The 22,450-nt window shown below is 37.1% G+C and overlaps 1 protein-coding gene across 3 annotated transcripts in view; it reads right to left on the bottom strand.

Annotated features, from left to right (window-relative positions):
* The window catches only part of DPYD (dihydropyrimidine dehydrogenase), a 331,601-nt gene that overhangs the window by 257,500 nt on the left and 51,651 nt on the right, over positions 1-22,450 (bottom strand). For all 3 annotated transcript variants that reach the window (XM_090146313.1, XM_031614751.2, XM_090146314.1), the window contains exon 3: positions 21,571-21,653. In XM_090146313.1, coding sequence (XP_090002439.1) covers positions 21,571-21,575 — 5 coding nt within the window. In that variant the 5' untranslated portion in view covers positions 21,576-21,653. The remainder of the gene's footprint in view (positions 1-21,570; positions 21,654-22,450) is intronic.

Here is a 22,450-nt window from a genome sequence, read left to right as displayed (position 1 = left end):
GTGTAGGGATCCTGCTATGGCAGGGGGGTTGGACTCGATGATCTCTGGAGGTCCCTTCCAACCCCTACGATTCTGTGATTCTGTGATCAGTTCCTTCTGAAAGCTGAATTTAAGGGTTACTTAAAAAGTTCTTCCAGTTAAGGGTAACTGAGCAGGAAAACAGACAAATTTTTGCAAATTACATCACCAAGTGAGCTTCAAACTCTGTGTTTTTAAGAAATTCTTTACTCAGAGATCATAGAATCCTTAGAATTAGAAAGGATCTTTATAGGTCGTCTAATCCAACTCCTCTGCAATGAACAGAGAGAGATACACAGCTAGATCAGGTTGCTCAGGGCCTGATCGAGTCCTGCCTTAAAAGTCTCCAGAGACGCCCCCTCCCTGGATGTTCCATCACTTCTCTGGGCAACCCATGCCAATGCTTTACCATACTCACTTTAATAGTCTTTTTCTTTATATCTAACCCAAATTTACCCTCTTTAGGCTTGAGAACAATTCAGCTTATTCTATTACTACAGACTCCAAAGAGCCTGTCTACTTTTTTCCTGTAGCTCCCCTTTAGACACTGAAAGGCTGTTATCAGGTCATCTGGCAACCTTCTCTTCTCGAGGCTGAAGGGCCCCAGCTCTCTCAGCCTGTCCTCATAGGAGAGGAGTTCCATCCCTTGAATCATTCACCTGGACCTCCTCTGGATTTGCTTCAATAGGTCTGCATCTACCCTGTACTGAAGACTCCACATCTGGATGCACTACTCCTGGTGAAATCTCACCACCGCAGAGCAGAGGGGCAGGATTGGCTCCTTCGTCCTGCTGGCCATACATCTTTTGATGCAGCCCAGGATATGGACGGCTTTCTGGGCTGCAAGGGCACATTGCTGGCTCACATCCAGCCTGGCATCCACCAGTACCCCCAGGTCTTTTTTGGCAAGACTATGCTCTTATCCTTTCATCCCCCAGCTTGTGTTGGTAGTGGATAAAGTCTCTATGGATATCCATACAATGACTAGTAAGAATGACTTACAAATTTATTGAATTTAAATAGTTTCCAGCAAATATTTCTAAAAGTAGAAATATTTCATGTCACATTTTCTGAGTTCCTACAAGTAAAACAAACAGCTGATTTCTTTTAAACCTCAGAGGTAGGAGAAGGCAGAAGGAAGGTATACACTAAGTGAAATGTCTTTTGCACAGTCACAAGTAGTTTTGGTTAATTACTCCTAATGTGTTAGACTACTGAAGTTTTAATCAACACAGCCCTACTCTGGTGCAGATGTTGACATCTGTAAAAGTTAGTGCAATTTTACCTCCTCCAGGCGTTGTAGCACCTGGAGAAGCCATAGGGAAGGCAACATGGATTCTTACTGAAATTAAAGCGGCAGCTGTCAGCTCAGAAGGAGGTACATACCAATGTGAACCAGAAGGCAGCTTTGTATGAACCCGCTCTCTTCTTAAGTACACTCTTTAAGCAACACTGAGGAAAGCGTGATGAGAACACAACTTGCCAGATGACAAAAAAACTAAGGGCAAATATACTTAAAGCTTATATATCTGCATGGCAAATTTAAAAACACCAATTTTCTACCTGCACAAATTAATATGACAGATACATAACAATGCCATACACAGCTTATGGCAAAGTAACTTGTGGAATGATACAGTATCTTAAGATTCAAGAACCAGGACTTCGACATTTCCACACAGTTGTTGTTTAATACCATAGCTAGTAAGTAAATAAAAAACCACTCCTTTTTATCTCCTCTCTTTTTTGGGTACCTACAAGCAATAAATGAGGAATTATAACAGACTGAGAGAACATGAGTGCAAGAATCTGATAAACATATTACTAGATACTACAGAAGCTGTTTTCCCTCCGGCAGTCCAATCTTGGAGCAAAGAACTCACTGACAACTTACACTTCTATGGCAGAAAGAAAAAAATGCAAAGCTATATATCACCACTTGGCTGTTAGTTTGTCTTTCAGGTGGTTATGCAAATACTTTCCAATGACAACAACTGAAGTAGAGATTCACAGGAAGGCTAGCATCATCAGCTCTGTGCCCTAGAACACTTGAATTAAAAAAAAAACGCTTTCCATAACTTCATAATACTGGAATGCTACAAAATAAAACCCAGCAGAATACAACGCTGGTCATTTCAATATGCATCTTATATCCACCTCAGTAAAGACACTGCTCATCATGGCTCATGAACTTGCCACGTATCATTGCAAGAAGAACACAGTAGGCACAAGGGTTTAGAAAATATTTCCTAGAGATTAGACTGATTTCTCAGATTTAGGGCAGCTCTACAAAAATTATCATGCAATGATCAACTTCTATTCTTAATCTCAATCTATAAAAACAAAAGATAAAAGTTGAAAACTGTCTATCTATATTCAAACACCCACTGATCTCAATAGCATACAAAAAAGTCAAGAAAGAATATTACATATTATTGAATTTACAGATTATCCTCATTACTTGTTCAGTGCCTACTTAGCATCACTTGGGGGGAAGCATACTCTTCAATTTGTTAAATGATGCTTTACTCTACTGTGCCTTTCACTCATTTCTCTGCCTTACTTTACTGTTTCTGAATTTCTCTGCTACAACTTTGCAGGTGTGTGCCCCCAGAAGATTGATTTATTAAACAAATGCATACACTGCATAATACTGCAGTCTAAAGAGATGCACAGTCAATAACAATCATTAAGTGTCAGAGATGATCATTCCAGTGACATCAGCATGGAAGTGTTGTACACACTCCTAGCCATTTTTTAGACTATTTCCAATGCAAGCCTCCATGGCAGCATATAAAAAAGATGACACTGGGATGGCCTCTATCATGAAGGCCCTCTCCTGTGTTCTATGCCAAGTACTGCATCCAGATAACTTATTTTTAAAACTTAATACTAATGGCTTAATGAAATTATTATATCAAAAGAATGTGTTCAAAGATGTCTGTATTCAAGTTTCAGAACACAAGAACTGTGTCACATTTTTACTTTGGATGAGGTAAAAATGAGTTTACCCAAAGTTATCATTCTACTATCATTTGAAGATTTTGAACTGAATTCATAAACAGAAACAATGACCAAAAATAATCATGTCTTACGGACACAAAAATAATGCTTCTCTTACATTATCTTTGCTTCTCCTTTCCCTTTTGACTGGATCAATGGGGAACAGGAAGACCCTTAGTTTGGAAATTCATTGCAGAGTTCATTCAACCTTTAGTACAGGGGTGCCCAACTTTTTTGCTTGCCTGCGCCATATCAAGTGAAGAGGAATTGTCTAGGGCTGGATCTATGAAGGTTGTTCCAAAAGTAATGCCTCCTATTTATTTCCATGGAAACAATAACAGATACAAAGAGCACAATAACACTGTTTACCAGAACAAACCCTAAGCTACAAAAAAAAAAAAAAAAAAAAAAAACAAACAAACAAACAAAAAAAACAATGCAGTAACCACCATCAGATACGTATTTTCAACAGCAATGAACAAAAGTATGCAGGCTGCTCTAACAACAATCTGTACCAGCAGAGTTGACCACTGTTGCTACTTTTGAAACACACCACCCATTGTGTTCACATCCACTGTTTGGTCTCCATAAATGTTCAGCAAGGGCCAATGAATGCCAGTGTGCACCATTTTTTCCACTTGGAGGAATTCGGTGAAATACCTTTGTTTCATATGCACTTCCATGTCAGACACCATTCTGTCAGACTGCCCCTCCATGGCCATCTGTCACACAGCAGCAACATGTTGAACCTTCCCACCAGCGTTCCATTACATCTGCTGCCATACCACCAACATCCACCACTGACATCATAAACCAGAATAATAAAACAGGAGGCATTGCTTTCATGACCAGCCATCATAAAATATATAGTATAATTAGTGTATATGAGTAACAATTTAATTTCTAATGTTTTCATTATTAAAACATTAAAAATAGAGCAACAAACCCACAAAACTAGTTTTACAGACAAGATTAAAAGATCCCACCAACGCATCAGTCAGTTTGATGGCAGCAGTTGCAATTTGTAGTGAGTTCTCAAGGTGTTCAGAGATTTTGGATGAAGTTTTACTCCCCTTGTGTTTCATCCTTGAAAACAGCTGTTCACAAATGCACAGACTGCCAAAAGTGATGACATGAATAAGGCATGACTGTGAAGTGAGAGATATTTCTCTCTGCTAAGACAGGGCTTATACAAGTCTGGTAAAGAGACATGATCAAATTTTGGCTTGCAACTCTACACATTCCATTTGAAAATTCACATGTAATGTAATATCAGCTGAAAATGGAGTTGCAAATAAGCCGAAAAACTGTTGTGTTTTTTTTTTTTTTAATCTTAAAACCTGTTCTCAAATGTATTTATCACAACAGAAAGTAAAGCTGCATATTTTTTGCTGTTTACAGGAATGTGGTTAGGCAATGTATCAAAATGCAGAAACATACTTGCCATCACTTGAGCTAGCACTGCAACCTCCCCATGCCCTGTTTTCAGCCCAGAGAAGGTTAATAGCATATCAGCATTAGGCTGGGGTTTAGTGATGGTTGTGCACCCAGGCCAGGCCACTTGGGAGGGCAGAGCTACAGCCATGAGGGCAGTGTTGCAAGCTGTGCCAGGCTGCATGCAGCCAGTGTGCTAGACACACTTGCTCTTACATTGCAGGGTAGCATAAATGCTCTGGAACACATTACGTGGTTTTAGAAACTTGTAGAAGCAACACATAAATGGCTTTATTTATCACCAGTCTCATAACTGCCAGTTATTTTTGACAGAGCTGGTCATCTAAAAAAGTATTCTCATGTTAATAACTTTCTCAATATAAAAAATAATTGGCCCATTTAATGTCAATATTTTTATTGTCAATAACTTTTAAAAATACATGTATTCTTCTGAACAAGTGTATATTATCTCAAAATCAAATTATCAAAGGAAAAAAAACCAAGTCCAAACCAACACTTCCAAAGATGCAAGCTAGATGTTGCATTCAATAGATGTATCTATTTCTACTTAACATGACATGAAGCACTTTTAGACACTGTTTTAACGCTATATATATAGTACATTACTCATTCGGAGAAATACTTAGCATAATATTTTACAAATGGAAGAAAATAGCTACTTGCACATACATTTGTGACTCAAAGCCTTCATTTAAACAATGACACCCATCCATCACAAGTATGCCATGGTGCATGCTTTTTACAATTTTTTTTTTCATGAAATGAGGGACTCTAAATACCGAATATGTTTATAGCACATCAGGCATTCCTGCCTGCACATCAAACTGGTGCTGATATTCGACAATTTCTTCAAAGTACTTCAACTATTTCATCGTACATTAATATCTCTATGGCTTCCAAAAAGAGATGGACAATCTTTTCTTGAAGTCCAATACAAGCCTGTCCTGATGGGTGCCAAATGTGATCTCTAAACCTTGGGTGAGCATAACCCAGTAAAACACAAATGAGAACTGATCATCTCCTTTCTTTTAGAGCACCATGGAAGGCCATTAAAAATAAAAGCAAACAGAAAAACAACCTACAACTACTTGTACATGGATGTATACGTACACACACGCACACAAAAGGCAGTTTTGTTAGATTACATTTTTTAATGATTAGTTGCGACTATTTGTAGTTCCTTCTCCAGTTAGTTTTTTTTTTTTATCAGTTATTCACCTCTGATAGGTACACTATTTGACAGCTAAAGACAGATCTTTTCTAAATACTATGAAATTTGACATAACATCCACTTCCATATGTCCATGATCTAAAACTAGGAGTAGAGAGGAATGTAAGAGCCATGCAGGTTTTACATTCATGCATGTGAGCGCCTTTTAGTTTTGAAGCACTACATGCTTAGTCTGATTTGAATTATTGCAGTGTTCTTGTTAAAAACTACCATCTGTCAGAGATTATCCTATTTTACACAGAGGGAACATACATTAATTATTAATCCTATTTCTTAGAGAAATGTACTTACAAGATCAGGACTATCCTTTGTGTGACAGCAGTATTAGTGTTCATAGTGGATAGTCAATAGTCTCTGGATGAAGCTCAGGATGGATCCCTTTAACCCTCACAAAAAAAACCCAAGCTATGTCAGGTAGGGCACTGGCCTCACAGCAGGGCATCATCACACAAGAAAAAAACACTGCATTTCCAGGAGCTGAGTTTATCTTCATGAGCCAACATAAAATCAGCATGTAATATAGATATTTCACTTGCAGAGTTAAGTACTGCAGCCCTACATTATACATACACTGAAGCATTTAAGTTTAAGCTTTTGGCTTAAGTTAAAATTAAGTGAAAGAAGTAGGAGCTTCTTTGGTGTTCCCCAAAGTGCTCAGCGCTTTCCTGACTCTTCTGTGTGTGCTGAGGGAAGAGATTCATATCTGCAAGTAGCACACTGATGTGCAGATTTAATTTATCCACAACAAGAACCTGATGATTATTAAAAGTAGAAAAAGAAAGCTCTTCAGTGATCTCAAAGAGGAACAACGAAAAGACACCTTTTCCCCCAAGGAATTCCCTAATCACATATTTTCTAGAGAAGCTGTTAAGCTTCAGATTTCTGCTTTAAGGCTTTTTTCTGTTTTGTTTAACCTGTTCTCTACTGTTTGAGTGTACAATCTCATATATTACCTTCAATTAAAACGTAATTACCACTTAAGTATGTTTTCTTGGTCAGAGGGAAATTGTCCAAAGCATTTTTGCAAACCAACTTCTTGCAGGTTTAAGTATTTCCATGAGAAAATACTATTTTCTGCTCAGTTGTGCAGAAAGAGTACTGAGGAAAATAATTAACAAAGAAATGTGACATAGAAGTAGCTGATATTTAAGAACAACTCACAGTCCTAGGCTGAGTTAGTAAAATTTATGACGGAAGTTCTGTCTATCAAGAATAAAACTGAAAGTAGTGATTCCTCAAACTCAGTTCCTCAAAACAAGAAAATGGAGAATTCTAGATGAACTGAAATTATACTAACATCCATAGATCCTGAAACGTTCTATTTTTGAAGCCATTTCCTGTGTTACAGTGCATCTTCCTGGGCAAAGAAGAGGTTAAAATCTTTCTACTTTCTAGAACCAGAAAATGTTCCACTGAAAAGGTGCCTAAGCTACCAAGCATGGAGGGATAGTATTCCAGTTGGAACTCATTACAGAGAAAACATAGGGGAACCAATCCAGCTTTTTATTTACAGTAGAGGCAGAAATGACATGAACATCTTTCTATGTAGACCTAGAAAAATACTTTTGCCCTGAAGCCAAGGATCAGAACATTACCAACTTTGTCAAAATGTAAAAGATCTGGTTTTGCTTGTTTCTGTTTGGTGTTGGCTTTATTTTTTTTATTTACCAGGGTTGAGGAGTGGTGTTTGTTGGTTTAGTATTTTTAATACTGATTTAGAGAATTTCCCCTGGAGAAGAACTATTACATTCTTCAAAGCACAGATAATGTTTAATTTTCAGCAGCCCAATGTATAGAAATAGGCTTATCATAGAATGAGAGGACCACAGTTTTTAGTCTGATAAAGAGAGACAATTTCATGTAAAGTCACTTTTAAGTTTCATTTGGTAGATGGAACTTAAAACAAGAAGCGTTTTATCTACATAAGCACATATCTATATCCCTCAGTCATGGGCTGTGATAAACATGAAGGGACATGCAAGTCCCATGTCAAAAGCTCATCTTCCATCAAAAGAAGCACAGCTAAGGATTTCTCCCATTCTTACATGGCTGATTTGCCTTCTGAGTACAGCTAGAACACAATGAAACAAATGATGTCAATGGTAAGAATAGAAAAATAAGTGTGCTGTCCTTAGACAACCTGTCCCTTGACACTGCTGAAGAATGATTTTACTCACACGTCATCATCCAGCCACTATGCACACCCTTTGGTACTTACAGTACACAATATAGCTCAGATTTAAGTTGCCACACCAGTTTAGGTTGCCTATATCTCTAACAGGAGTCATGAGAACCTGCTGAAAGACAAATCCAGGACTCTGCAGAGGTTTGCACTGACACCACAGCAGGAAATCAACTCCATTTTTATGTAGGTTTTGACACCATGTAAGTAATTAGGTATGAATCTGCTTCCCTAGCAGTCAGATCTAGGCTTTAGTTCTCAGTATACATTTGCTGAGCACTTTGAGCACTCATTACTAGCTAGAGACTGGAGAATGCAAGATCAGTCTGGGAAGTCACCTTTATGACAACTACTCCATAAACAAAGGTGGCTCAGTCCCTCTTAATGAGTGAAGTCATAGCTGGCCACATGAGTAACAATGAAAAAGGTATACTGGAAAAGAAAGGACAAATATAGGTAAGCAGGAGTATCATAATTTTACAAGGGAGAGCCAAAAAAAACCAAAGTGCTTTATCTTAAATGTGGGAGGTGGTTTTCCTATCCAGATGGTTAAAACCAAAATAAAAGCCCACTTCTCCCTCCTGTTTCACCACCAGAGCAGCTGAAACTGGTCACTGAGTGGAAGAGAGGAGATTAGAAATCCATGAAAATACTGAAAGGCTAAGACAATTCCCTTACTCGAAAACCTGAAAGAGGACATGTCACATGCAACACAAAATTATCACTAATAGTCCAGTAAACCTATGAAACTATAAACAAAATACACCAAAATGCATGCAATCATGTCTCTTTGCAAGTAAATTATTCCTAATTATCAATGCACAGTTTGCCTGACATTTTTATGCAAGCAGTTTTGGAGATACATTGCATGTATGTAATAATGAAACAGTCCATCATATGGACTGTTCAAGTTCATTGTTATTATTCATTAATATGAATATTGGTGATATTACAAATGATTTATTGATACAATATTAATACAAATAATAATAAGCAACAGTTTTGTTATATTTACTTTCATTAAGAAAATTTTCTCATTACACACTACATATACCTGAGCAAAACTGCTTGTTTGGATCATCAGGTCTATTAAGACAACATTTGATTTTTATGAACTTGAGCTTCTTGCTCATTACTAACAGCAGTGAAAGTTCCCCACAGTACTACAACAACGCTCCCTAACCTCTCTGCTCCATCCAAAACTGGGCCAATGAGCACACCTCTGGTGGCTCTAAACCTTTAATGACTTGCTTCCACAAGGTTGACTCTTAAGAACAGCATGCAAGGATTGCAGCAGATTTTCCAGAAGCTCTTAATTAGAACAAGATGTTTCTTCCAAATGAAACTTATATGGGTTAAACAGCATCAAACCTGAGCATTACTGCGGTGTTAAATATTGGCTTAGCTCTTGAATAGCTAGAAGTGAAACAACAGGAGGGTAAAGGAAAGGAATTTTTAAAAAGTAGATTTTTAGAGTACTCTCACAAAGTCTCACTAATATCCACATTAATTAGTGACCTCCTCACACTGCAATAAATATACTTGTCAGCAAATCTCTAAGAAGAGTGACGTACAATAAACAGAAGTCATTCCATGAAGCCAGTCCATTTATTACCATACGCTTTTTCACCATTATTCATCGTATAGATAATAAACGAGCAACATCATAAGGTTTATTTATCTTTTGACTATTTCCTCCTAGATCATCAATTGTAGGATTTACGTTCATGTGCTATAGTCCATCAGTGAAAAGCCTCAGCAGGTTGTAACAACTCAAAAAATTCATGAAAAGGGAGAAACTGGAACCTTGCTTTCTTAGTGAAAAACACACAACTAGCAGATTACTGAAAAAACTACTGCTCTAAATGATTCTCTACCAGGTACTACAACTCAAATATCAGTAGCATCTTCATCAGTGTATGTGCAATCTACTGAAAAACAGTGTTTTCATGGGGGACAACATATTGCTTTGTAATTTTGTGATTGCATAGTTATTCAATTGCCTTAAAGAAATGGCATGTTTGTTTGAAAAACACTAACATACATAAGTTGCTCCAAAAGTAATACCTGCTATTTATTTCCAAGGAAACGACAACAGATACAAAGCACACAGTAACACTTTTTTTTTTTATATGGTCATCACTATTCATTGAACATTTTTGCCAGCAATGAACAAGAGTCTGTGCTGCATCAAAGGAAGCAGCCCATGGTTGAAAAAGCACCACCCACAGCCTCACCATGCTCACACTTGCTCTTCAGTTTCCATAAACATTCAGCAAGCATCAATGAATGCCAATGGATGCCATTTTTTCCCCTCATGGGGGAATTCAATGACACTCTTATGCTTCACATGCACTTCCGGGTCAGATGCCATTTTGTCAGACAGAACAACCAGAACTGCTGCCATCTGTCACACAGCAACAAAATGTAACGGAATACCGGTGGGAAGGATCAGCCTCTACTGCTGATCCTTCATCCTACATCCACCTCTGACATCATAAAGTAAGATGTGTTACATTCAGAGCAGCCCTTGTATATTTGAAGACTGACACACAGAATGTCTATTTCCTTTATACTCTATTATCATATGGGTGTTCCTCCTCCTGTCTCAACTATTTCTCTGCAATTCTTTTCATAACTTCAAAAAAAATACAGGTATCTCACTCATAAAAAAAAAAAAAGGTGTAATTATAATTTAACGCAAGTTTGCAACATCTCTGCAGCTCAAATCTTGGTGATTCAGTACTGATATACTTTTTGGAAATGCTGAGGACATAGTTCCTTCATAACATTGTTCATATTTGTGTTCTCACAAACATGCTCGTAAAGCTGTGCTATACTTCTGTCAATGCAATGTAGCACAAACTAAGGAAATCCAGCTTGCAAGCTATCAAATTTTTGAAAATGCATCAAATTTAGTTATTTCATTTTTGTTTACTGTAAAATATAAAATAAGAATTAAAAACCAAAATCTATCATTCTATTATTAGGATTATTTTCCATTGAAAGGTCATTGCATACTTAAGAAGAAATAAAGTTGCCATCTTCAAAAATCTTGTACTCTAATGAAATTTACCTTGCACTCAATTTTGATAATTGGAAGTTGTCAATATCTATCCAGATTTTTTACTTGTTACAGATTATTTAATCAAGTGCTCATTCATTTCATATAATTGTAATTTTATTATTTTTCTAAATGATTTGTCTCTGAAGTTTTCTTTCTTCTTTAGGATTTAACTATTCCCATCAATTCTGAAAATCTGGTCATTAGCCACTTATTAAAATGGGAATTTTAAAAGCAGTTGAAGGTGAGATATCCATATATAACTGCAAATTGCACAATCTAAGCTCCCTACAGGAATTTCTGAAAATCCCAATCGAAGGATGAACAAAATAAATCACTGATATGTCTTTCTGAAACATGTAACCCAAGCTGTAGTATCCCAAGAAATTCTTAATTATGGTTCAAGGCAATACAAGGAGCACCTATGCCAACTCCACCACAGTACATGGTGGAAGACAGAAGACCTTGTCTCCTGTCATTATTTTGCTGCAGGTGTTATTTTATTGCTCTTATAGTTGTTTTTACATACTAGGACAATCTTGCTCCAGTCATATTTTCCTACTTATTGATATAAGAATATGCAATGTAACAAAAATGATCTATCCTTTCCACCAAATAGTCTCTGCAAAGTGGCAGCAAAGAAACCTGAAATCGTCTCTTAATAAAAGCAACTATCACAAAGCTCCCTTCTTGAAGGAAACATCCCAGTTTCATGCTGGAAATAATTGGAAACTAAAATCTTGATTATTATTTTGTTAGATTAGCATACAAATGCAGCTATGATTCCAGCTGATAATAGACAGCAGGGGACTTGGGGGTGGGAGTAGGTCTCAAGAATTTGTGGGGCTTTTTGGCTTTTTTATTTGAAGACGTAGCCATGTTTAGATCTCAGTTCAAAATTCAAAGCACAGCTCTAGTACATAGTACATAAAGATGTCTCTGTAGCACAAAGTACTGAATCAGAGAAAGGAAAGCACATCCCATCCTACAGTGGTGACATGAGTTATTTGCATAGTTGCCACAAAAGTAATAATTACACTGTAACTCAATGGGAACAATGGTAATTTCACAGTAGCTTGTGTTGTTGTTATCACCCTATATCCTGATAACTGTGAAATTAATTTGTGGCACCACTGTATGTGTCAGCTTTAAGCTGTTCCCTAGGTAACATTACGCTACCATAGAGAAGGAATGCTTGGCAGTAAAATGGGTAGCAGCAGATTGATTATACAAAAAGAATCTTCTCTCTACACACAAATAACTTGGCAATCAGTGAAGATGAGAAAAATCCTTTTCCTAAAAAAAAAAAAAAAAGCAATAAATGTAATTCTATTAACTGACCATTATCCACTGACTGAAAAAAATGCAAAGGTAAAACAAAACAAGCAGATTGTATTTAGTGCCTTTGACCCATTGTTCTAACTGCAGCCAGGAAGCAGAATAAAAATGCTGAGCATTTCTTCTCCCTTCTGCTAGTCATTTTCCATATTAACCACTAAATGACAATTTAAGTGCAAATACACAGCACTAAGTTGCATACTCAGGAAGGCAACAACAGCAGAGGTTATGCTTTCACAAATAATTCTAACTTCAGCTAGAGAAGCACCGTCCTTTGACCTCCTGAATACTCCATGTTATTATGTTGCGCTACTACCACAAAAATGGACTTCCGTACTGAGTATAAAGGATGGCTTCTGCCACGCATAGAAATGATTATAAGTTTGCTGGTGAAAATTCAGTGCAATAAGGACTGAAGCTCTGGAAAACATTAAATTATGGGATTGAAGGAGGGAACATATTACTATTTCATAACAATAAATAAAATGCAGAGTTTAATCTTTCAAGTCTGCTTGGTGATGTAGTAGATATGTGTGACATTGGATGGAAGATAGATATTTTACAAAGAATTTGGATATCTCTTGCTTTTAATCCAGGCATGTTTGCATAGCCTTAGAAATCCATACAGTAACGCCTTCTCTCACTATATTTTCGGCCGTAAGAAAAATTGGCAAAAAAATCACAGCATGTTACATACACAGATGCAGTGGTTCAACTGGAGTTTAGTGACAGAAAAAGCAGCACCTCTGTGTCAATGCCAGTCATCAAAGCAAACCAAGGTGTTGAGCAAATACTCTGATCCAGGATATCCAGGGACAAGCATGTTTTGTTGCTCTGTAGTTTTGATCTTTATCTCTGACTGATCCTCCTTTTGTGATTGCTATCACACAATATTGTCCCCAAAACCCCTGACAGGTGATGTTCAAATGTGTTGAGTTATTTTGTACGTGTGGGGGGATGTTTTACCAACCTGAAATAAAGCTTTCAGAGCTCTAAAAGCAGCTGTAGGGGCATCAAGCCAGCTTGGAAGGTCTCAAGTGTGTATTCTTCATTAAATGTTGGCACATGCCATGCCAAATTATGTCACTGCTGAGAGGAAAATTTTGACCAACCTATACTCAATTATTCATCTGGAAGGCACTCTTGATCACTGCTGCTACATACCAAGTTTAACCTGTATTCTTGCCAAATCAGCACGTGCCCTCAATCCACTCAGCTCTCACTCTTCCGCCCCTCACCACTGTGTGAGCCAATTCCAACAAACAAGGACCCTTAGACTCAGACAACATTCACAACACACTTTTGCAGCCAGCAAGCTCACTACATTAACTGCATGGACAGTTGGCTTGTGCTCTTGATGCTGGTAGGAATTATTGAAGGATTCCCTTTAGTACCGATCCCTTCTTCCAGTCCCATTAATAGCTGTCCACAGTTAACTCTGCTTTTTTAGCCCAGTGCAGCACCTCAATGCTTAGTTAAACCACTACTCACTTTTCCCTCACACATAACACTATCTCTTTAAAGAGCATTGGCCAAGACCATTGGATGTTTTTTTGTTGTAGTTCTTTTTATTTTCTAACCCTGTGATTCTTCTGTTCTTTTTTATTTTTTTATTTTACATACTTATACATGTTCAGATGTCAGCGCTGAAACTACCCCAATCAGCTGGAACAAATATACTTCCTGTAAAGATAAATGCTGCCAGTGACAAACAGTCTTCCACTTGCTGGATCAGTGCTGTCAAAGCATGCAGAAATACTTCAGAAAAAGACACGTGTATGGAACAACAGATCTCTGAAAAGCTTTAGAAGCTAGTAGCAGTTACTGCTTTTACTGTAAACCCAAACTCAATATTGTAAGGAAAATTCCTGTAAGTTATCAGATACTCTTTAGAAAAATGATTGAGAAAAGTAGTAGGGTTTCTAAAAAAAATATCTAAGACTAGAAATTTTACCTTTATAATAAAATATAACCATGCAAGTGCATAGCCAGTATTATTACCTATAGCAGCACTCAAAAACCTGCTCAAATTAAATGATATCCTCAATCTGGTGCTCACAAAAAAAAAACATTAGAAGCGATTTACTAAAACACCTTTAAGGAATGGTTGTTCCACATTATGCTTTAAACATGCTGGGAGATAGCAGGGAGGAGCTTTTAGAACCACTCCCATGCTATTTAAATGTGCATGTTTTGCTTACAAATAATTCTTCAAAAATGTAAATAATATTAACACCTGCATGGCAAAAGGTGACAATGACAGTGCTTTCTAATAGGATACAGACACTATGGAGCAGCAAAAGGTAATAAAGAAGGAAATTTGTCTCAGCCCTTCCAATGACCAGTGACAGTTCAAGAGGAGTGCAATCTCTACCCAGACAGATGCTGCTCCCTCAGCTGCCAACCCTTAAACGAGCCCTCCAGTCTCCACCCCTTCCAGTCATTCAGATGCATTACTTGCCTGCCTTCTCATCTGATGCTAAACCATTGGTTCTGGCTGTGATCTGGCAATTTTCTGCAGCACCTTTGAAAGAATTGTAGTGGGTTGACTGCTAAACCCAGTACAAAGTAACATCGTCTGCCTTGAAGTTAAATATTTATTTGGGAGATGGCTCTAACATGATGGAAAAATTAATAAAAAGTTATACCAAGAGCAAAAATTCTAGGATATTCTCATCTAACTCTCCACATCTCAGTGGAGAAGTCGCTACTGAGAAAGGTACCTAGCTACCTCTGGTTTATTCCTATCTGTCAAATTGCTGATTTGGTACTAGCTCTCTAAGCATCAAGAAGAAATGAGACAGCCTGTTGACATTTTTCTCAAATAATTTGACCAAATTAATGGAGCAGTTCTTTCAAGTTTCATCAGATCCAGCAGGCTACTGGAAAAAGAATGTATGTGAGCTCTATCCATACATAAATTATGCTCAATCACTAAAAGTGCAATGTTGTAAATGCAGCATCTACAGAGACACTTCTTCAAATACCTCTTAGAATACTATAGTGTCTCAAAATTAAGACACAAACTCCTTGCAATGAAACATCAAATAGATTTCATAAAACAATTATCTCACACATTCAACCAGAGTTATTAGCCAGTACATGAAGTCTTAGAGTAACTTCCATTGCACTTCCAGTCAACTGTAAACTTGATGCATTACCTTGGAAGAATGCCACATTTCCCACTGTGCTAAACTTACTGAAACAAATGGAAAGCAGCATTTCTGCGTTACACCCCTATTCTACTATTGTGTAATTGGACCACACTGCAGGAACAACACTTCATTTTACAAACATTGAGTTACCATTATCAACTCCTGGTTTCACACTCTCAGCACAAGAGTAATGAATTCTTATCTTACACTGAGAATTAAATGAATATGATAGAGAAAATATTAAAAGAGTTACATTTCAAAGCTCTGTTTGCAGCTATAATTTCAAGAAAAAATACATTTCAGATGTTATTACACTGTTATTCTAAGTACACAGTAAGATGTTTAGCAACACCAACAGCAAAAAATGTCTCAGGCCTTTCCAGTTTAGGTGTAAATTCTCCACTCATCTCATACATAATTTAAAAAATTATCATAGAAGGAATATATAGCTTTATATTCACTGAAATATATCTATTTCAACTAGAAAAGAGCAAAAGTTTTTATTGTGTAGTTCCTGCTGGATAGATGGCTTCCTGTATCAGAAAAGAAAAAAATTGGGGATTTCATCTGCAACTAGATGAACGGTGGTCCTCTCCTGGAGTATTTTAAGCAGCACTTCCCCATGACTTTGCCAGCTAAGGAAGGTGGAAGGTACCTCTAGAGTGGTTAGGAGTCTGGTGACACCACATACCCTAGAACAGCTATATCTACTTAAGCAAGCCATGTGGCACCTAAGTGTTTCAGGGCTTACTTGAATGCCAAATAAATTTTCAACAGCAAACTCTGATAAAAGACATTCTCCTTTTAAGTAGCTCCTTTTCAGCACTGCAGATGGAAAGTTTTTCCCCAAAATTTTGTAGTCAAATAACCAATGGTACAGTACTGATGTTAGTTTAACATTTTATACAACTAAGTTATTGAATAAAAAAAATAGGGTCTTACTATTTAAATTTAATGTTCCACCAGAACACTGTTTCATTGAAAAATCTCTTCTTACTCTCCTAAATAGCCTCAAGTATGTAAACAGGATTTCGGTTCCGAAGTCCACAGAAGAAGCAGAGATTAACTTTGATGACAGTTAAGTATCATGGGACACACAGTTGGACCCAATTTAATCTCTGAAATGCCTTCAACCCAGTACAGAAAACATTTTTAAGAAAACGAAGATTTGTTTTTATCTCCAGAACCTCAGCACCCAGTATGGTATAAAGTAGCAAAAAAAAAAAAGTATGTATAGCTACTAATTTTCATTATAACCAAAGTGTTCTAAACAATTATGATAACTATGATCTGGTGACAATGAGCACACACAGCAAAGACATCAACAGATGATAAAGCATTTCTGAATGAAGACTATTTTATCCTTAATACCAGCTCTGCTATGTATGCTGAAGTCCAAGGAGAATACAGTCAGAGATGTCCAAAGCAATGCAAAGCCCAATGACTTTAAACGGGCATGATGGAGATAAGAAGAGGAAAAACAGATCATGTTTTCAGAGATACTTGAAAACTACAGTAAGTAGCTGGAAAGAAACCAGAGCAGATATTTAAAACAGTATTTGTAAGGACGGACTGGTTTTTTGAGTACGTGTGTAGGCTGACTACAGTAGTGATTAAATTCACGACTTACAGATAAAACAGCATGAGCTTTAACAGCTTGAACTGAAACACCAGGCTCCTTTGACAAAGCTGTGACACACCCAGCTTCTGTTTGTGTCCCAGACTTTTTTTTTTAAAGGTCTAAAATGCCATAAGCCACTTTCTAACTAAATTGCCCAACGATCTGCAACAGAAAAGAACAAATGTCAATGATCTAAGAGAGCCATTGTTAATGGTAGCAAAAAGAAACAAATCTAAGAAATATTCCTAAAACCTTGCATTTTAAAAGTAACAAAAAGGGAATCCGTAGAGGGAACTCAAGATTCTCTAATGCAATTTTCTGCTCTAACAGTTTGCAGATGAGTGACTATTAGTCACTGAAAAAGGTATGACACTGCACCCACTGCATGGCATCTTTGGAGTCTTTGTGGTAAGCCATCTGCCACAGTGGTTTTCAAAATCTCTTTCAGAACCAACATCAGACAACATCTCCTGCAGTTTGCTAAAAGCAAAATTTTTGACTGTCACCCATTTTTTTCTTTAAATTATAAAACTAAATGGCTCAAAAGCAGAAATAGGCTCCTTCTCCCTTGAAGTGACACAAAAGTGAGGTGGTTTTTTTCTTCCTCTCCCCCACAAAAGAGTTTGCAGGGACAGTACTGATGTGTTTGCTGTGCAGAGCACACGCAGAAGCACAAACAAGCAGGTTCCTCAACATTTTGCAGTTTGCACTGCATACTTGTTTTTTTAAATCCCCAGGCTTTATCTGCAAACCAGTGTGTACTCATGAAATCACGGAACCCCTTACGGTGCAATTTCTTTGGGTTTTGCCCAGCCATAGAAACTATTTGTCAAATACATCTGAGAGTCTAGACCATATTAAAAGCAGCTTGATTATTACTAACCCCAGCTTATACAGTTGTCAAGACAACAGAGTGAATATCATCATTAACAGAAACTGCTTCTATAAAACTGGAAATCATAGCTGAAGCTTCACTCCCATGCTCACATTATCCAAAATATGCAAATATACGAATGCAAAAGAAAATTCCAAATGAAGTTTGATGCCTTTTTAGACTGATCTAAACAGACAAGTAAACTTTCTCCCTCCTTTCCCACTTGTAAATATGAAATGTGTTTAAATTTTCCTTTATTAACACAGAGTCTGTATAAAAATATTCAGCTTTAATTTTCACTTGCAAAGCTTTCATGCATACTAATTCAGCCAATGTTCACAAGACAGATCGTAGATTTATGCACCTACATGGAAGACCCATTCACATACATAACGTCTCATCAGTCTCACTGATGGCTCGCTGCCATAAGCCACCACACTGCCAGACTCACAGGATTCTACTCCCTGTGGCTTCAGTTGTCTGACACCAAGTTCACGCAACCTACACTAGACATAGGCCTAAAGCATATTGCCAGTAGAGTGTTCAGGACCAAGGTACCATAATTTAAGATGCAATACAATATGCGTTGCCTGTCATGAAGCCATGAGCCTCAGGAAGTCTACAAATGTACAATACTGTGAGGAACAGCTGATACACTGTGCTGCTCTTCAGAGGGCATTCACAAGCTCACAGAAATAAGCTAACAGGAATCTCATGAAGTTCAAAGAAAAAGAGGTATGTTACATCCTGCCCCTGGGGAGGAACAACTCCAGGCAGCTGGCACTGGAAAGCAGCTCTGCAGTCACCTCCTTCTGGGCCTGCAGGAGAAGGTGAAGGTCAGCCAGCAACACCTCTGCAGCAGGGCCAGCAGACCCTGTGCCATGCTGGGCAGTGCTCACAGCAGGCCAAGGAGGGGGGTTATTTAAGCTTTGTCATTACATTAAAATATAATAAACAAACCTTTTAGACTATATTAACAAAAAAACACACTCAAATTGAATTGAATGCTTTATAGGATTACCTGCAAATAAAAGTAAACTAAATTCTTGCAACACCACTCTATCCCAACTAATCTCATTATTTCATGCAAGGTCTAAAATATTGCATGAAGTAAAGCTAGAGAAATTTCACATTTTATGATTTTCCAGAAAGTTTATTTTTGTATATATTTAAATATAAACAAGAGCAATGATTTTTCTCTACTCCTTAATTTGAATATCACCTGAAGAGCTGGAAGAAAACAAGACCCCACTAGGTTATTGGTGTTTATGTGAAGCACAATGACATTCATAAGAGAGAAATATACTGAAAAACATATTAAATTGACCATTTTTCTCAAAGAGAAATTTAAAAGTGTAAGGTCTAGTTCCAAACAGGAGCACTAGGGAAAAGTGTTCATTGTCTCTCTCATCAGGCCAAACAGTAGTACTACTCTGGGAAATCAGAGAGGATTTGGGCAGACTGCCCACTCAACTTATGGCTCATCTGAGATCCACATATATCTCCTCAGCTATCCAGCTAGGATTTTCTGTTGTTGTTTTCATGTCCATATGATTCCATGCCTCTGTGCAACATGGAGCCCTCTTTGCCTTCTTTACTAACCAAAAGGAGGTAAGTATCTCAATACCTGTGTCAGCAAATCTATATCCTCCCACACCTGGTCTGACGTGAACTTTCATCTCTCAAAGATGTATTGCTACACTAAAGTAGGTTGCAGGTAATCTTGGATCCAAATAGAAAAAAAAAGCAGCCATCAAGGTATTGTGGTTTAACCTGGCAGGTGGCTCAGCACCACACATTTGTTTGCTTACCCTCCCCCTTCCCAGTGGGATGAGGAAGAGAATTAAAAAAACTACAAAGTAGAACCTGTGGGTTGTGATAAAGCTAATTACTAAGATAGAAAAAAGGAATACAATAGTAGTTATGACTGCATATTATCTACAAACGCATAAGTGATGCACAAGCAATTCCTCACCATTCTCTGCTCAACAAAGAACTACATTACATTGAGGGCAATTAAGAGAACTCCAGCACTGTCAGACTTTAAAATCAATTACTATTCCTCAGAATGGTTTGTATGCTACCAAAAATGACCAGGATACAAATGTATGGGTTAGTAGTGCACTTTCTATTTTGCGTGATGTAGAAAATTCTTGTGATCTTACATGCTCCTTGTAACAGATGCATGACCTTTGAAACGCTAAAGATCCCTCCTCTAGTGAATGTTTATCACCAAAGAGCTGTCAGCTACTAAGTTTCTAAAAGATTAACTATGCTGAGTCATGTACTGCAAAACACTGCAAACCACCCATGGAATGTTGTTACAGGAGACCAGCGACATGAAATCCAGCTTGGAGAAAATACTAAAAGTAGCTTCACACACCATATGTTCCCTAAATTTTTATTATAAGTCATTTTTCATTTACTGGCACAACAGGAAAGATCTATGTATACAGAGGACTGACCACACAGCCAGTCCTTTAAGTGTAGGAAACAAACAAAGAGCAAGAAATCAAAATTAGAAAGGCTAATTACTTTCAGAACGGAAAGAATATAATTGGAAGGTAATAAGTAAGGCTTTTAAATAGGCAGGTTACATTTCACATCACACTACCTTCACAACTAGTTATTCATAACAGTGTTCATAAGCCAAGAGCATCATGAACATCAAGTCATTCAGAGTCATGAACATCAAGTCATTCACAACCATCCATAAACGTAAAGGCATTACAAACAGAATCAAAGCAAATGGCTTTAATTAGTTTTTCGAGCTTCTCCTCAATATTGTTGTTTGTACTTTTTACTGTACAACTCTAAGAAGCTACTCATATCAGGCAAGTGAAATGATTATATATTACTACCCAACTTTCAAAACTTAATAAAGCATGTTTGTCCAATTTTATCGCACATAGATAACACTAAAATTAATAATCTTTCTGAATGTATTTAGCAAATTATTTTAGAAACTCTCTCTATTCTGCCTCCTTTCATCCACTGATCATTCCCTATTTTGGGCACTATAGCTCATGAGTTTCTTTGGAGTCCTGTACCAAAATACTCTGCAATGCAAATAAGGGCAGCAAGAAAAGATTGACTTACTGACAACTTTTAACCCCCCTCTAATAAGCATTAGATGATATGAGAGTATTAAACAGAATATACATCCCTACAGTATGTGAAATACTATATGTATTTTAAAATTCTATTCACAAAACCAAAATCATGTAAAAACAGAGTACATAGGCCACCACATACTTAAAAATCAAATCCAATTTAGAAGCAGACACAGGTTTGTTCAAACAGCATTGTACAATTTCTTTAACACTTACAGAATTCAGATGAACAATATTTTCATTCACTCACAGTTTAGTATAAATATAAAGCAAGGCACCCCTTAAGCATTTTAAATAACAAATTAAACATTTACGTTTTTTACTGTGCAGTCAGGCTTAACATTTATGCAGCTTCAAAACCAAAGTACAGCCTCAAGGGAAGCCTCTCCACTGACAAATTAATACCTTAGAGAATAGAGCTGAATGGTGGCAATGAACTCATTTGTTCCCCCAATAATGAAGAATGACTCTTTCTTTACCACATCTGTGACTGTTGCTATGGTGACCCAGACTTACCTCATTGCTTCTCGAAGTGCTCCTCGCTCACTAAGAGTCGTGTGCTTGATGTCATCAAAATTATTTTCTAGTTTCTCACAGTTCTGCAACAAATGCAAGAACCCATGTGAGTCTCTGCAGCAGTATATTGTACATATATTAGCATTATCCAGCATCATGCAAACAAAACTGATTTATATTATGTAATCTCACGAATTATGCATTCTGTTTTAATTACACAGTAGTCATTAAAAAGGCACTGAGAACTCAGAAACAAAGTAAACATGAATCTTCTTACATGGTTGTCATGGAAATCATCTTATAAATGCTCCATAATTAAATGTATAGATTTTACACTTAAGAAAATAAAATTCTTCTTTACAAATACACAAAGCAACACAACATACAGAAAAGAATAAAAACCTAAATGCAAATTTAAAATAACAGAAGTTATAATTCTGTCCCAATGAAACAGGCAGTGCTGTTAGAAGAAACCAAGCTTTATTAACACAATTTTGAATATGATAAGAACTAAAAAGATTGTTTATAGAGACCTCAACCACTTAATATATTTTCCAGATTAGAACTCACCAATATTTCTAAAGCCGATATGAAGACAAACATTTTGTGACAATAAAAGAAATAAAATCTCCCTATCTTCTGTTACTTATTTTTAATTATGCAAATGGTTACATTACTTCAGAGTGCTGACACCTTCCTTCTACTCCCATACAGGCAGTAAAATTGATTCAGAAGATGCTGGGTAATACAGAAATTTGCATCTGTACAAAGTGAGTGTGAAACACAGCAAACGGGTTCTCTGATCATCTGCATCATCCATAGGATTTTATATGCTCGAGGCTCTGCAGTATCACCGTCCTCTGCAATACCTTCTGCCAAT

The sequence above is a fragment of the Phasianus colchicus genome, chromosome 9, assembly GCF_987193195.1.
Source record: "Phasianus colchicus chromosome 9, bPhaCol1.hap1.1, whole genome shotgun sequence".
Lineage (NCBI taxonomy): Eukaryota > Metazoa > Chordata > Aves > Galliformes > Phasianidae > Phasianus > Phasianus colchicus.
The sequence above is the reverse complement of the archived record's forward strand: the minus strand, read 5'-3'. Positions and strand labels throughout refer to the sequence as shown.